The sequence below is a fragment of the Hipposideros armiger genome, unplaced genomic scaffold (assembly GCF_001890085.2).
Source record: "Hipposideros armiger isolate ML-2016 unplaced genomic scaffold, ASM189008v1 scaffold_560, whole genome shotgun sequence".
Classification (NCBI taxonomy): domain Eukaryota; kingdom Metazoa; phylum Chordata; class Mammalia; order Chiroptera; family Hipposideridae; genus Hipposideros; species Hipposideros armiger.
This window is the reverse complement of record NW_017731910.1, coordinates 1,151,089-1,169,577: the sequence shown is the minus strand read 5'-3', so window position 1 is coordinate 1,169,577 and position 18,489 is coordinate 1,151,089. Positions and strand designations below refer to the sequence as shown.

The 18,489-nt window shown below is 37.6% G+C and overlaps 1 protein-coding gene across 1 annotated transcript in view; it reads right to left on the bottom strand.

The window, feature by feature from the left end:
* The window catches only part of LOC109371292 (RUN domain-containing protein 3B-like), a gene marked incomplete at its 3' end in the record, with an annotated part of 64,258 nt that extends 47,022 nt beyond the window's left edge, over window positions 1-17,236 (bottom strand). The window contains exon 1 of the mRNA XM_019623711.1: window positions 16,465-17,236. Coding sequence (XP_019479256.1) covers window positions 16,465-16,588 — 124 coding nt within the window. The remainder of the gene's footprint in view (window positions 1-16,464) is intronic.
* Window positions 17,237-18,489: the final 1,253 nt, after the last annotated feature.

Below are 18,489 nucleotides of genomic sequence, written 5' to 3'. Positions count from 1 at the left end.
TAGTTATCCTTTCCACTCTTTGCACAGAAAGAACCCCCTCCCCCATCTACTGCCCTCCCACCCGGTATCATACTTATCTATTACAATTCCATTGACTCCATTCCCACACTAGAAGAGTGATATTTTTAAATAGAACGTAAGTATTCAAATTCTGAGATAGAATTCTTTCTAATATTTCACACCAGATTTAAAGGATTTTAAAAATATTATTATTGTTAGTAGTTTTTAGCAAAGATATGGGGTAACTATCTCACAATAATATCCATTGTCAATAATCAACAAGGAGATGGCTGCCAATAGTTAAGATACAATCCACCCCAAATGTAAGGTAAAACAGTGACTATTGATGATAATGAACACAGTATGCAGACAGCTGTTCATTGGAAAGCTTGTATCTTTTTGTATAGTTTATACCAGAAACCCAAAAAAATCTTTTAAAATCAGCAATTTACATTCTTTTAGGAAATTTTATGAAAGAATTCCCAATCAACGTGTATTTTCCCCTTTATTTTTTAAAATACTTTTAATCTATGTTATGAGAAAAAATATTTTTCATGTAACTTTTTAGCAGCAGTCTGTATGCTTTTGTCCACGGGCCAAATTCAACCAGATGCCTGTTTCTGTAAATAAAGAAGTAATGGAACAGAAAAAAAAGTCCCAACCGTCTTCTCTGGAATTTGTACCTTGAAACTCAAAAAAGTCTCTCTCTTATCATAGAGATCGCTACTTTTAAAAATTTTACTCAATGTAAAAATTAAAAGGAGAAATATGTTTTAAAATATTTTCCTCACCTGTTATGTCAAAATTTCTTTTAAAAGAGAATTGTTAATCTAGGTACCTTAAAGATGAGATACTGAATTATTATATCTTATATTGCTATGTTAGCAGATTGATGACAGGAGCTTGCCCAAAACATGAAAATTAACACTGGAAGCACTATTTTAAAAAAGAAAAAAAGGACAATTTTTTTTAATGTATCTAAAATTAGAAAGCTATCAAACCAAGGAAACTTCCCATCTTAAAATAGATGAACTCAACTGATCTCATATGAAAAAAACTCTCAATTAAAATTATTTTAATATATAAAAATATAATAAAGAATACTTTAACAATACACTTGGACCACATATCTTTTGGAATCCAACTGGTCTTTATCCAATGAATATGAAAACACTCAAGTAACATATTTTAACATAGGTAAACTATCCAGTAAACTAGATATTCAATGCAGCAGTACAGTAATAGGAAGAACAGTGGCTTTGATATCAGAAGGCCCTGAATTCACACCTGGCTCTGCTATTATCCATTCCTTGTCACGACACAACCTCTCTGAAACTCAGTTTACTCAGTCATCAATTACCTAGTTATTATGAAGGTTAAATGAGATGGAATATATAAAGTATTTAACATAATATTAGCTTATACAAAGCCTATGTTAGCACATATTCCCTTTCTTCTCATGCATCATCATTACACTTAGCATGTATGCATAGAAAAAGAGAGGCAGGAATTTGCAGTGTCTGCATGTAAATTGGTTTTTTAAAGTAGCATAATGTACAGTGATCATGGTTTATCAACAGCAAAAATGCTAAGAAAATGAAGGTTCTCTGTTTCTGGTTCTGTGGCTCAAATACCAACACATAAACACACACACACGCACAATTTGCATGCACACAAACACAAACTAGATCCAGCTGACTTGTCATGGACACTGAAGGCGGCATAGCGTAAGAGGAAAAGCATAGGTTTTGAAACCAGATATATCTGGGTTTGAATTCTGGCATGTTAGCCTTAACTATAAAATAAATCTGATTTAAGTAAAAATTGCTCAAATTAGAATTTCATTTTAAGTCATAAACTCTCAATTTGATATTTTTCCTCCAAAAAGCATATTCTCCATCCATTACACACATTAAATAAATATATTTTCTTCAGATGTTAGACATGGATGTTTTGTAGTTTTTTAATTAAAACTTTTAAATTATATTTTTAATATTAATTTTGAGGCTACATCTGGAATATATAACAGAAGATTTGGGGCCNAAACATTTTTACTTATTTGTAGGCATTAACTGCTTTAATAATAATTTAATATCTCTTTCTAGGTCAGCTATAAGCAACCAGAAGCACCCAAACCAAATGACAATCCACTAGATTCTAAATTATCTGCAGTCAAATTTCAACACCTCTCTCATTTTAGAGAGGGAAAAGATGAGACCCAAAGGGAACCTGCCTAGACCTACCACATCTCTGTTCCCTGTAGCTTCATGCTGATCTATCTACTCCTTGGCTATAGACAAGATCTGACAGGTGGAACAGAATTGGTCAGTTGGTTTTCCTGGCTGATTATGAGTTTTCAGACAGCCTCATAAATAGGAAAAATAATGGGGCAGTAAACATGTAGTATAACTGGGGTGAATAGTTTTCATACATATATTTAAATCCTTAGTATAGTTGCTGCCCAAAGTGTACACACACACACACACACACACACACACACAACAACAAAGCTTACATTATTTCAAAGTGGCCCAAGCAGTGCTTGTCTGTAGAAAAGGTTCTCATTTGCAATTGAAATAAAACTTTTGTTTTAAAACATATAATATTAAATGTGTATTTATTTTATTTAAATATATTATAAATATAAAATTTACTTATATATTTAAAATAAATGTTAAGAGAAAGTCAAACAGTATTTTACCATTAAAAAGCTTAGAAAAACAGTTGAGACAAGACCAAATAAACCAAATAAAATGTTTTGTTCAAAAACAAAATTCATTTAAATGCACCATTATAATTATATTACATATAGTGATACTAGGTGTTAGCTAGTTTCTGAAATTTCAGTCAAAAGAAGAGTCTACTCAGGGATACATATGTAAAAAAAGAATGTTTAATTATACTGGAGATACAATATTTTCTGAATCAAAAGTATGTAATTTTCAAAAACAAAACTAAAGATAAATGCAACTTTATAATCTTTTCATTAACGTGGAAATTGACCCTCATACAGGAAAGATTACCGAACCCTGCTTTAAACAAATGAATTGGCCTTGGTGATAAGACTGACTATAATTCTAATCCATGAATATGATATTTATTCCTCCACTTTTTCATGTTAGCCCTTGTTTCAACTTTACCTTTGGATTTATTTTGATTTCTTTGATGACTGAACTACATTATCATGATTGATAAAAACTGATGTGTTAACAACTATGTAGNCATTTCTCCACTAATTTCAATTAGAATAACTCCATTCAAAAGAAGCAAATTCTACTGCTGAAGCTATTAGATGTTTAAAACTCTATTATTAGAGGTTAGTCATTAGGGTGACTTTTTAAAAATATGTGAGGATGGTTCTTTTAATTCAACCTTCAACCTTATTTTGGGAATGTCCACTGCTATTATTCTTTACTAGAAAGAATTATTGCATTTGTTAAACATGCCTACTACATACTAGATTCTAGGAATAAACTAGATATTGAATTAACTGATTCCTGTACTTGAGAAATTCGCATTTTAGTAGAAGACAAAAAAGACAGATTACAGAATAATGCGTGCTATATTTATTTACATAACCTATTCCAGAAAAGACTTGAAACTACTTATGGGGCATATAAAATACAATCATAAATTAAAACTGGGTTGGAAGATGAAACATGTGGGAACAGGCTTCCACTTCCAAGTAGGATGGAACACTGGGAGACCAATGTTCTCACAGAGTGCAACTGGAAAACTTGGGGCGGGGCAAAGGGTAATTACAGAAATCGTATGTGTGCAGGTTGAAGAAAGCTGCACAAATACTAAGGATTAGGGAGGCTAAGACTCCAGAGCAGCGGTTCTCAACCTTCCTAATGCCGCGACCCCTTAATACAGTTCCTCATGTTGTGGTGACTCCCAACCATAAAATTATTTTCGTTGCTACTCCATAACTGTAATTTTGCTACTGTTATGAATCGTAATATAATTATCTTTTTGTTTTCCAATGGTTTTAGGCGACCCCTGTGAAAGGGTCGTTCGGCCCCCAAAGGGGTCGCGACCCACAGGTTGAGAACCGCTGGCCTAGAGAAAGGGGAAGCTCAAAAAAATGAGGTGACTGCTACAGCTGCTTTTACTCACGCATGTCTGCCGATTCTGAGTGCTGGCAGGGTCTGGCTCCCACAACAGGCTGCTAGTGGGGGACAGGAAAATCAAGAAAGCTTTTGAAGAAGATATGGGAAGGCCTCAAACACAGTATGCCTTTCTCTTCATCAGGAGACTAAAATCCTAATCAGAGTAAAGCATTTGGTAGTTTCAGAAGACAAAATGATAATTCAGGACTACCAGAGGAAGGGTGCTGGAAAAGATGCCAAACCTAGGCTGAAAATTCTGGAATGCCAGGGGCAAATGAAAAACTAACCAAGACTTACCGGAGTTGAAATCCAGCCTAGATCCAGCACAATCCCTGGCTAGATGAGTAATCAGCCACCACTCTATCTTTTAGAAGATTAACATTAGTAAAGGAAAGTGAGCACTACCCTATACTATGGACCATGGGTACTAAGGTGCTTTTGGGCATGTTTTCTCCAATTGGGTGGTAAATTCCATCCATTTCCTCCATACTGTGGTCTCTTTCTGCTACACGTTATGTTCTGATAAACACTTTTGACACACAATGGTCGACAAAAGGGTAAGTATAACAGTACTGAAAGACCAACAAAAGTACTAAAGAAAAATTTAATAGATATTATCTGGCATTCAATAAAAAATAATCTAGACATGCCAAAAGATAAGACTGCATGATGAGAGACAGAGAGGGAGAAGGGAAACAGACACTAAAAACAGGTATAAAGATGACCCAAATAGTCTAAATCAATGACGAGAACTTTAAAAGTAACTATGATTATATTAAAGAGAACAGAGAAAAAGGTGATAGAGATAAAAAGATAGGTGTTTCAATAAGAGGATTAGAGTCTATTAAAAAAGAATCAAATAGAAATTCTAGAAATACCTGAAATTAACCCATTTGATGGTTAAACAGTAGATGAGACACAACAGAAGACAAGATTAATGAGCAGGAAGAGAAGTCAATAGAAAATATACAAAATGAAACATAGAAAGACAAAAAGAATGAAAATACGGAAAAGAATACAAGTCAAGTAGAGTCTGATAAAGTTTAACATACCTGTAATTGGATTGTAAGAAGACAGTAGATAACATTTTTCCAAAACTGATGGAAGAGCAGTGGAGAGGGTAGATATGTGGGTAAATAAAAATGTGTACTGTCTGAATACAGAGTATAAAATACAGTAATAAAATAACCTCGCGGAATTTACTGGGTTGTCAGAAAAGTCATGAAGCATTTTTGCAACGAAAAACAGAAAAAAATACGTCATGATTTTTCCGACAATCCAATAAAATACATGTAGATTTTAAAAGCATGTCTTAGGATGAGGGGGAGTAAATGGTTCTAACATTTATTCTGGTGAAGCAGTAAAAGTTAAATTTGCATTAGACTGTAATAAATCAAGGGTAACTGCCAAAAGGATAGAAACAAAAAAATTAAGAAAAAAAATACACACACACACACACACATACATATAAAATAAAAAGAATATATGAATACTAACAAATTCATAGAGAGAAAAACTGGAATAGTGGAATAAATGGACTAATAAATATTTTATTGATATACATATAAGGAAGCAAAAAAAGAAAAAACAGTGAATATAATATAGTAAAATGGTAGCAATAAACACAAATATAATGATATTAAACACAAATTGGCTAAATACATAAAAACTAGATAAAATGCAAAATTCAACTGTATCCTGCCTATAAGAGACACTTTAAATTTAAGGACCCAGAAAGGATGAAAGTTAAAACTGGAAAAAAAGGAGTGGCTGGTTAGCTCAGATGGTGAGAGCGCAGTGCTCATAACACCAAGGTTGCTGGTTCAATCCCCACATGGGCAACGGAGCTGTGCCCTCCACAACTAGACTGAAACAACTACTTGACTTGGAGCTGATGGGTCCTGGAAAAACACACTGTTCCCCAATTTAAAAAGGAAAAAAATACATCATACAAATACCAACTAAAAGAAAGCAGTTTTAACTACTATATTAATAGCAAACAAAAAAAGACTAATCTTCTATCCCGAAGTCAGATTCCTTATCTGTACATATATACAATGGAATACTACTCAGCCATAAGAACAAATGAAATACTGCAATTTGCCAACAACATGGATGGCTCTTCAGATTATCATGCTAAGTGAAATAAGTCAGATAGAAAAATTCAAGAACCATATGACTTCACTCATATGAAGGATATAAAACTGAAAGCAACAAACAAACAAGACAAACAACAAAAACTCATAGACACAGACACAGTTCAGTGATTACTAGAGGGTAAGGGGGAAAGGAGGATGGTAGAAGAGGGAAAAGGGGTCATATATACATGATGATGAGAGGAGAACTGACTCTGGGTGGTGAATGCACAATGCAATATACGGATGATGTATTAAAGAATTGTACACTTGAAACCTACACAATTTTACTAATCAATCTCACCTCAATATATTTAATAAAAAAAATTTTTTATCGAACAGAAAAAAAGCAGACTTTAAAAAATATATTTAAATTTTTTAAAAAATCTAACAGGAAAAAACCAGACTTTAAAGCAATAACAGTATTAGAGGACATTTCATGATGGCAAAGGAATCAAGCCACTAGGAAGAGTTCACAATTCTAAATCTGCACACACCTAGTAATAGAGCAACAATATTTACAGCAAAACAAACAAAACAAACAAACAAACAACAAAAAATATATATATATATATAACTAAAAGAACAGACAAATCTACAATCATAGAGATAGACATTAACACATCTCTCTCAATACCAGATGGGCTAAGCATACAAAAAACTAGTAAGGATACATATAGAAGACATGAACAACACAATTAACATACTAGATCTAACTGGGACATATAGAACATGCAATCAATAGTGACAGTATATTCTTTTCAAATGCACATGAAATATTTATCAAAAAACCATATGCTGCATCATAAAGCAAGCATAAACAAAATTTCAAATGTTTAAAATCTTTCAGAATATGTCCTCTGCACAGCGGAATTAAATTAGAAATCAATAACTACAAACAGAAAATCCTCAACTGTTTGAAAATTAAACAATACCTTTTGAAATAACCCATGAGCTAAAGAAGAAATCCTAACAGAAATTAGAAAACTTTAAAAACTAATAATGAAGACATAACACTTAACATCTTGTTTGCTATCCCAAAGTGGTGTCAAACAAGGGAATCTGTAACCTTAAAGTGCATACTCGTATATTAGAAAAGAAAAAAGGCTGGAAAACATTTATCTAAATTCCCATCTAGAGAAATTAGAACAGGAACTTAAAACTAAAGGAAGGTGGCAGGAATGAAATAATAAAGACAAGAAGAAAAATCAATGAATTAAGAATCAAATGTACAACAGAAAAAAATTAATAAGCCAAAGGTTGTTTCTTTGAATAAATTAATAAAACTCATAAACTCCTACCTAGCAAGAAAACCGGGGAAAAACGGATAATCAATATTGGGAGAAAAAAAAGGAAAATGACTATAGATTTTTTTAAATGATACTAATACTAAGAAAAGCCTTAAGTTTAATGTCTTATTATAGTATAGTTGACATACAACATTATATAAGTTTCAGGTGTACAACACAGTGATTCAACATTTACATGCCTTATGATGTGACAACTAAATCTAGTAACCAACTGTCACCATACAAAGTTATTATGATATTATTGACTATATTCCCTGTGCTGTACATCACATCTCTGTGACTTATTTTATAGCTGGAAATCTGTATCTCTTTCTTATTCCACTTCACTTTTTTCATCCATATAAATGAAACGGGTACAATCTTTGAAGAACTTGCTGAAACCTACACAAGAAGAAACGGGAAGTCTGAATTGTTCAGTATCTATTAAATAAATCTGTTACTAAAAAACTTCTCACAAAGACAATTTGCAGTTTAGATGTCTTCCCTGGTGAATTCTTCCAAAAGTATAAGAAAGAAATAATATTAATCTTACACAAACTCTTCTACAGAACAGAATAAAAGAACATTTCCCAACTTGTTTTATAAAGTCAGATAATCTCAATGACAAAACTAGACAAGGACACTGTAAGAAAGAACAATCACAGACCAATCTCTTCTGGTATATGCAAAAATCCCAAATTGAATATTAACTTATTGAATGGAAAAATATGTAAAAAAGATGGTAAGAGAGCAAAACCGAGTGTTTTTTATTCTACAGTAGTTTAGCACTCAAGACTCAATCAATATAATTCACTACATAAACAGAAAAAAAGGGAAATTATATGTTCATCTTAAGAGACAGAAAAAGCATTTGAAAATACAGTATTCACAGGATATAGAACAACTGGAACTCTTATTTATTGCTCACCAGTATGCAAATCTGACAACTCGTTTGGAAAATTATTGTATCTACAGAAGCTGAACATATGCATGCCATATGACCCAGCAAGTCCACTCCTTACAGAAATACATACATATAGTCACCAAAATACATATTAATGAATATTCAATCAATAATAGTCAAAAAGTGAAAACAACTCAAATATCCACCAGGTAGAATGAATAAATTATGGTATATTCATGCAATGGAATAATACACAGCAGTGAAAGCAAACGACAGCTACGTGCAACAAAAAAGATGAATCTTACAATGTTAAGCAAAATAAGCTAAACAGAAAAAGTTACATACTGTATTATTCCATAAAATTCAAAAAGAAGCAAAACTAAACCATGGTGTTGAAAGCTAGAAGAGTGGTTACCCTCAATAGTGGTAGTAACTGGAAGAAAGCAAGGAAGAAGGTTCTGGGGATTTGGGTAATGTTCTTTTATTATTATTATTACATCCTAAGGACTTATTTATCTGAAAACTGGAAGTTTGTACCTGTTAACCACCTTCACCCTTTCACCAATTGCACACCCCCCACCCCCTCCTCTGGCAACTACCAATATGCTCTTTTTCGATGAGTCCGGTTTTCTGGGGGGTTTTTTTTAGATTCCATATATAAGTGACATCAAACAGCATCTGTCTTTCTCTGTCTGACTCATTTCACTTAGCATAATGTTCTCAAGGTCCATCCATGTTGTGGCAAATGGCAGTATTTCCTTTATTTTATGGCTGAGTAATATTCCATCGTGTATACATACCACATTTTATCTCTTCATCCACCAATGGACACTTAGGTTGTTTATGTCTTGGCTATTGTCAATAACGCTGCAATGAAAGTGGAGGTGCAGATGATCTTTTTGAGATAGTGATTTTCTTTCTTTGGGTAATGCTCTTTTTCTTGTATTGGTGCGAGTTACAATGTTGTGTCCTCTTTACAAAAAAACTCACTAAGCTGTATACTTACACTATGTGCACTTTTCTATATGTATAAGTCAATAAAAAGCTGTATGAAAAATAGGAGCAACGTGTAGCTAGAAATAAGGCTAAATACATTACTATGATGATCTATGTATGTTTTAGATGTTGGTCACAGATTTAACACTAAGGTTTCTAACAGGTGTATGAGAAAAAGAGAAATAGTCAGTTATACATTCATTTGGGTCCAGTAGCTATAAATAAATCATTTGCCTAGAGATAAAATTCTTGGCATTAAAATAAGACAGCTATTTCTCATAGAAATCCTCACAAAGACGCTTTTTCACATAATAAGCAATGTTCTTAACAGCAACTTCGAGAAGACCCTCTGAGATGGCTTCTTCTAATGACCCTCAATGTAGGCTGACGGAATCTTCCCAATGCACAACTGGGCAAAAGCAACTGGGAATAGGTGTAAGCCACATAGTCTACATACCCAGCTGCTGCTCTCTGATGACTTGGACTGACCCAGACACACATTTTATAAGCCTTTAAGACTGAATGCAAGAGTCGGTAAGATTCACATATTCCTCCTTGAATATCTTATTTCTCAGCTGGGCTTCTAACATTTATCCATCATCAGTAAAGTTAAGATGTGTGTACCCTTTAGTAAATGTGTGGGGGACAGCTATTCTCTGTTGTCAGTTGAGTATGAACCCAGTCTAGCTAGGGGAAGAGATAATGACCTTCTGTGAATGCTGAGACACCTACTAGGACCAGTAGCTGAAAAGATGATCATCCTAACTCCATTGCGAACACCTACTACTAGAATTCTAAGAAGCCTCAGAAATACTGAACCTGCTCCAAAACAACATAATGTTAATCAAAGTCCCAACTCAAAGTTCTACTATACAGAGCATAACTAAAAAAGCAAAAATGTAAATCAATGTAGCCAAGCTATGAACAGTCAGAGTGCTAAAGTTCAGGGTGCTAAAGCTCACACACTTAGCTCCGGCCTCTGGGTGCCTTTTATATTTTTAACACATGACAAATTTACTTATCTGCTTTCTTAGTTCACAACCAATTACAATGAGCAAGTCAGGATGGGAAGCACAAAGAAAAAAGCTGCTAGAGATAGGCAGAGTTGTAAGAAATAACAAACAGGGTTGGCCGAGTGGCTCAGTTGGTTAAGAGCTCGCGCAAGAATGTGAGGTTTGAGCAACAGCGGTTTGATGCCCAGCCCGAGCTGAGTTGCCGCTGAGCTGCCAACAGGTAGCAGGATGGCTCAGCTAAATAAATAAATACATAAATAAATAAAACACGCAGTAAAGAAATAACAAACAGCTAACTTGGTAGGGAGAGACTGCAAGTGCAAAAACAAACTAAGAACTCCAAACACACAATCTTATGGCGTCATGTAGCAAAAAGCTCTATGTACCACAAGAGTTTCCAGGGGCAGCCACTGCACAGGGCATATTCATAGAAACAGATCCAGACTAAAGTCAGCAACAAAGATTATATGATGCTATGCAGTCTTTTTATAGAACGTAGGGAAATGTGTGATCCTTTTTTAAAAGCAATTCATCCAAAATGCTTAAAATATTATTGTTTATTGTGGTTTAAATATGAACACTTAAATTATAAGCTTCAGTTATACAAAAACTACAGTCCATAATAAATGCTGAGTAAAGCACTATAGTTGATTGGGGGAATTTTAAGCTTAACTCAAACATTAGTTACATGGAAAATATGAATACCTCATTCCCTGGCTATACTGGAAAAATGAAGTGATATTGTTATTTGAAATAACATTCAAAGTTATGAAATAATATTTTGACCTATAAAACAAAGAACTATGTACATATTATTAAAAGTACTTATTTTGAAAATCATCTCTCTACTTAGCTTATCACACTATCTCCTTAAATCACTCATTAGTGCTCTTGCCACAAGACAGGAAAATTATGACTGTGTGGGGAGTTTCTCTGAAAGTATTAATTTAAGAGTTTAACAAATGTTATTTTAAAATCTGTTTATGCATATATACTTATACATGTATATTTTAATACTTTTCTCATAAAACAATGTTAAGCCATAGAAAGAGAATTTAGATTTTGTCAACAGAACTAAAATCAAAGAAATATGTAAGTTTTTCAATAACCTGTGAAGCTTAAAAATGACTAATACCTGATTTTCTATGGATGAAAAAATGCAGGTTTAAAAAAAAAAGCCTGGGGCCGGCCAAGTGGCACGTTGGGTAAGAGCTGGCCTGAGACACCAGCTCTGAGCAACAGGGTCCCGGTTCGGATCCCACATGAGGGCCAGTGACACTGCCCTCTACAGCTAAGATGTTGAATAACAGCTCGACCGGGAGTTGGGCTGCCATGAGTCGCGGGCGACAGCACAGGCTGCAGTGGAGCTGCAGTGGGCTGCCGTAACTACCATGACTGGCCGGCAGCCAGTGTGAGCGGCCCGCAGCCAGTCTGAGCTGCCAAGAGCCTCCGTGAGCTGCCATCCAGAGGCCAGCGACCGATCTGCCTCACCCGGGAAGAGCACAATGATAATACCAACATGGGCCAGTGAAGCGACGTCCTCTACAACTAGACTGAAGAACAAAAGGACAGCAACTTGTCTGTTCCCCTTCCCCGATTCCCCAACGCTGTTCCCCTCCCCCAATTCTCCAATAAAATCTTAAAAAAAAAAAAAGCCTGAAGGACTTTAACATTTAATTTTTCAAAGTTCTAAAAGGTAGAGAATATTCATGGAAAACACTAGTTGGTGCACAGAACCACAGTCAGTCTATGAATATTTTGGAGTTGAGTGTGGAATATTTAGAGGCCTCAAATGACCTACTTTCTCTCTACCACAATCTGTGAAAATTAAGATAAAATGGTACTTATTTGCTGAGCTAAGTATCATCCAAGTGTTTTTAGTCTATAATATATAAATATTAACTGGAAAACAAGATGAAATAATTACATACACAATCACGATGAACCTAAATTCAACTCAATTCAATTCAATCTAATCCAATTCTGGACTATGCTACCTAACCAAACAACCCACTTCCAAAGTTCAAACTATAGCATTACTGTTCTTGTATAAGATGTTTTTAAACCTAAAAGACTGTGTAGTTATATAATAAGGTTTTATACCTAAACTGAGATTATGCCTAAGTTGTTTAAGGAGAAAGGAAAAGCATTACTATATAATAGATACACTAGAATGATAGTTGGGGGGTGGAGGGGTTGTTTTGTTTTGGTTTGGTTTTGTAATCCTGTTCAATTTTTCCAGAACATCAGTGGAGAATCACAAAATGAAAGGCATAGTTCAAAATGTTTTTGTTTACAGAGAAAAATGCACACGCCTCATCTAGCTACCACTAAACATATGTCTACCATTACCCTGGTTCATATTTAGAAAAATTAAAAACCAAATATGAACACACATTTTGCCTCAAGACTATTGACAGTTTTAGGGCTGTTATTGAAGTTTAGCATTAATCTAGTCCAAGGTTATTTTACAGATAAGAAAACTGTAAAATGGGAAGGTTGCATGGCTTTTAAAGGACACGCAACTATTTAATGACAAAGTAAACTTAGAACCCAATTATATTTCCACTAAACCAACTTCTCTATATAAATACCAAACTACCTCTGATTTGATATTTAAAAATTAAAAAATAAACTCAGTAAGACACACGGATGAGATACCCAGGGTTTGGTAATGCTGAAAGGCAGAGAAAAGCAACAGAAATGCATAAATATTGATTTGTTCATTTTGCTGAATTTGAGGTGGGACTACTTAAAGAGTCAAATGGCTTACAAAGACTTTTTTCCTAAAAGTAAAAGCCTTTTAGACAAAGCCTATCAAATAGATCCCATTACTAGACATGGATGATAATTTATAAACACCATCAGCTATTTGGACATAAAGAATAGTCTTAATAATGTTATCCACATAAATAAATGCACAAATTGAAATTTAAGCCAGAAATTGAAATTTATTTTAGCTACAATACTAAGTTTATGTGTAAACTGTAACTAAAGTCAGCACTTATATTCATTTCACAGTAGCAAAGAATAATTACGCAAACAAAAATACAGCTAACCCAGACAGCTGTCCACACAAATCACTGATGTGAATAAATTTCTTAATTGGTGTGATCAAAAGATACGGTGAATGCTAAAATAAAAAATTTATTACAGAAAAAGACACGTTGCCATTAATCCCCCTTAAAATACTCCCCCTCACTTCAAACACAATTATCCCATCGTTCTTGCCACTTTCTGAAGCAGTTCTGGAAGTGCTCTTTCGTGAGTGTCTTTACTTCATCCTCCATAATGACAACGTTCCATGTCACACATCGCTTCTGGTACAGCAATTTCTGTCAAATGAAATTGCTAGATGGAAGGGGGAGTGGGGATGACAGAGAAGGGGAAGGGACAAGACAATACAAATTGGTAACTACAATACTGCCTCAGAGATAGGAAAGACAGTTTGGGGACTATAATCAATAATGTTGTAAATATTTTTTAGGCCAGATGGACTCATGTCTTGTTAGGGAGACCACTTCATAGATGGTGTAGAGGCCTGACCACCGCACTGTATTTCTGAAGCTTATGTTGAATAATATTGTATGTCAACTATAATTATATATACATATAGTCACGGGATGTGGAGAAGAGTGTGGGAATGGAGTCAATGGAATTGTAATAGATAAGCATGATATCGGGGGTGGGGGGACAGTGGATAGAAGGAGGGGGTTGTCACTTTGTGAGGGGTGAAAAGAATAACTATTGCATTGTTTTGTACACCTGAAACTAATAATAAAAAAATAAAAAGGAAGAGAAGGAACAGAGAATGTCAAAACAAACAAACAAACAAACAAACAAACAAAATCCAACATTACGGTGTGTCCTCATCCACCTTATTCACTGGATCTGGCACTGTGCGACTTCACAGCTCTTCCCCAAAGTCAAAATGACCATGAAAGGTAAACGTTTTGAATCCACTCAGGACATCGAGGCAGCCATGACAGCACAACTAAAGACACTCACGAAAGAGGACTTCCAGAACTGCTTCAGACAGTGGCAAGAGCATTGGTTAAGTGTGTTCGAAGCAAGGGGGAGTATTTTGAGAGGGATTGATGGCAATGTGTCTTTTACTGTAATAATTTTTAAAAATTTAAACATTCACCATAGCTCGTAGCTTAAAATGTAATTTAAATAAGATTGAGGTACACATACGTACCTTTCTCCTCCTGAACGGCCTCTGACGAGTGAGCAAATGAACATTAAATGACCTAAAACCAGTCATGACAAAAATGAAGAAGCAAAAGGAACGGTACCCACCACTGAATTTATTCATTCAATAAATATTTACTGAATGTCAGATGCTATAATAGGAAGTAAGAATTTTTTTTAAAAAGACTGAACAAAAAGCAGATAAGGCTGCTGCCTGTGATTTTTAACTCCGATGAAGCTTTTATGAAATATATTACCCCAAGAAAGCACTGTATATGTTAGAGCCTGCTTGAGACCATATTCTTTTAAAATATAGTTTTTTTAAATTAAATTGGGGTGATTAGTAAAATCACACAGGTTTCAAGTGTACACTTTTATAATACATCACCCATACATCACATTGTGTGCTTACTATTCAATCGGTTCTCCTTCCATCACCAGATATTTGACCCCCTTTACCATCTACTACCACCCTCCCACCCCTTTACCCTCTGGTACCACTACACTGTTGTCTGTGTCTAAAAAACAAAACAAAATTTAATGTCTGTAAAATAAAGAAAATTAAACTTTCTTATTCTATTTATCTAACTTAAAAAAAGAGATTTGCTTAGATTAATAGTTTTTAACACAGCGCAGCTTCCTCAAAAGGTTGCATCCTAGACAACACAAATTGTAAATTAAACAGATTTCATATAATTCTACCATTTATAACTCCAAGTGGCATTAACAGTGAGGCAGGTCTTCCCACCTACATAGGTGAACATTTGTAATAGTCCAAGCTATAAACAGAAAAAGTCAAAGTTATTGAATGTATGTCCTCGTATTAAATACCTGTATTCTGCTACAGAGAGTAAACACATTTTATACAGGAAAAGAGAAAAATACAGATATAAATTGCAAAGGAGGAAAAGGTTTCATATTCTGTGATTCTTAAGAGGATTATCCATGGCTGATGATGAGGGGTTTGCCTGAACAAAGTACAGCAATTTTAAAACAAAGAAGTTTCTAAGAAATGGATGCCTAGGACTTCAATTTTCTTAATACCCAGAAATAAGACAAAGAAAATATATCAGCATGTTAAAAATAAGTGATTTCTGAATACTAAGCTTATAGATAGTAACTATTCCATTTACGTTTCTATATTTTTTAGAGTAAAGGATACTACGTTTATAATTAATAAACATTTAAGGAAAGGCAGACCTTGGAATAAAATCATTGAAAGAAAGACTAGGTATCCCCCACAGTCCCACTCTTGATAACAACTGCAGAAACAGCACTAGCACCGCAATTTAAAGTGGAAAGGAAACACACACACACACACACACACACACACACACACAGCTGGCACGTAGTAGGCACGCGATATTTGTGACACGAAATGACTGAATATGTATGTAAACAAGCCAAAACAAAACCAGAATGCACTCTGATGTTGAGGCAACACGGTCAACGATCACAGTAATGACTGCTTGACCGAAAGCTGGCTGACAGCTAAACGTGCATTAAATGAAAGAGCTCTTCTCCCTGCCCTATTCTTTCACTCTGACTCTGGACCGCACGTTCAAAACAAATCCTCCCCCAGCCCCGCCCCAAGCCCTCCGCTCCGCCGCTTCCAGCCCCGAAAGTGCGGGGCCTCAGCAGGGTCCAGACCCCGGCCCCTCTCCGGGCGCTCGGGCCCGCGGACACGCCCGACGCGGCAGAGACTGCAGCGCAGGGCTCCAGCCGCGTATCTCCGGGACCCCCAGGGGCTCCAGCGCTCGTCCAGAGCCCGCAGCCCGCGACGCCAGCGCCCCCCTCCTCACCCCGAGCGGCGGGCCCCGCCGTACCTGCACACAGTGATCAGGTTCCTCCGCTCCACCGCAGCATTGCGGGCGCTCAGGCTCTTCTTGCTGCTGCCTCCGCCGCCGCGGCTCCCGCTGAGGCCCCCCAGGCTCCGGGAGGCCATGGCGGGTTGACCCCCGCGCCCCTTTTGTCTCGTGCGACTCCGCTCACCCCCCACACCGGCTTCCTGGGCTTGGTATGCGACCGTAGGTGCGTGGGAGGGTCGTAGGGAAGATGCGGGGACCGGGGGAGGGCTGTGGAAGACGGCTGGGGACTCACAGCGGGGACTGACGGCTTGCGCTCCGCACCCGAGCTGCACACACGCGCACACGCACACACGCACACACAGGCTCACGCGCGCACACCACCCCCGCGCCGTCGCGCACGCCGCCGACCGCCGGGCGGCGCGTGCGGGTCGGCGTCCTGCGCTCCGCTATTTCCCACGGGACCTCGGCTGCTGGCGCGCGCGCGCGGCGCGCTCGCCTACCCCGCACGCTCAATCACCCGCACTCTGCGGCCACTCGCGGGCTCCCCAGCCCCCAATACCGCGGTGAGGCCACAGGACTCGCGTGCGCAGCCCCGCCCTCCCTGTATCTATCAGGCCAACGCCGCCCCACCTGCGGCCAATCGCGGGGCGCGGGGGGCGAGGCCGGCGGCGCGAACCTTTAAAGCGACGTTCTCGTGCACCGCCCCGGCGCGTGGGCAGCTGTCAGGACTGGGGGCTCCCGCTCGCCTCCAGCTTGCGGCTGACGGTGGCCACGCAGGGGAGCGGCGCGGCTGTTTGCGCGGGTGGGATGCAGACCCTGGAGCGCTCCAAGAGGATTGCTGAGCCTTGCCTGTAGCCAGCTTTGACGGCTGGGATCTCTGGCTCCAATTGCAGATCATTGCCCCGGAAACCGTTTCCAAAATTTTGTGGCCTCCGTAGCTACAGCGCCAGGAATGCAGCAGCGCGGGCTCCCGCACCCTACCCAGGGCCTGACTCCCAGGAAGGGAGCGGGGTTCCTTTTGTCCTAACGCCCTCCCTTGGCCGGATAAACAGCGACAAATAGCCGAGGAGGTAAATTGCCCGTCTGGTGGTGGGATTTTTTGACCCTCCACCGCAGGTCGCTCCTACCCTAGTCCCCAGCACCGCCTGCAGCGGGGACTGACCGCCCACGTAAGCGGGCTGAGTGGTCAGTCTTCCTTCTGCGATCCTGGGCAGTGACCCCGGAATTGGGTGGGGGACGGTGAGTCTAGGGGCAGTTCGGCCTTGGCCGGGCTCCCTGATAAAGGCCGGGAGTGACGCCCTCGACGCGCGTGTTCGGAACCTGGCGCCCACTTTTCAGAGCTTCTCCACCGCCCCAACCTTACTAGCGGGAAGGTCCTGGGTGTAGCCCTGCATTCTCTGGCATTCACCTAAATCGTCCGGTTCACCTCCCATTGCATCGATATGACCAGATTTTAGAGTGAAATCCTTAGTGACTACTATTCTTGCGGGGCCTACCCAGCAGGGTGCTGTGCTCAGAACAGGTTCTCAATGAATGTTCATAACTTTAACTTGAAGTCACACTTGGCATTATTTTACTGAAATTTTAGTTTGGGTAGCTCCAAAATCCATATAACTACCAGCTCTGGTTTTGAAGTTTCTGTCAAAGAATGTTATAGAATTATTAATAAAGATTAGTGTAGATATCTCCGTACTTCATGTATATTATGCAAAGTACTACGGGGAGGTACTGTTAGAGACTATGTTGAATGTTTTTAAAACATAGAGGTATGTATAATAGAACTGTAGATTACTAATTTCTGAGGTGGTAAAAAATTTTAAATCTCTGTTTAAAATCATCAGGGCAAAGGTTGAGCCCTTTCAGCTACTAAGTCTAATCACAGTAGAATAAAAATCTGTGTAGAAAAAAAATATATTTGTCTTCACTTATTTACTACAATAAATATTCACACATTAAAATTGTAAGAAAATAATTTAGACAGTTTAAACTTTATCTTTCACTAATAAAAGCAGGAGGTTTTCTAGGTCAGCACACTTGT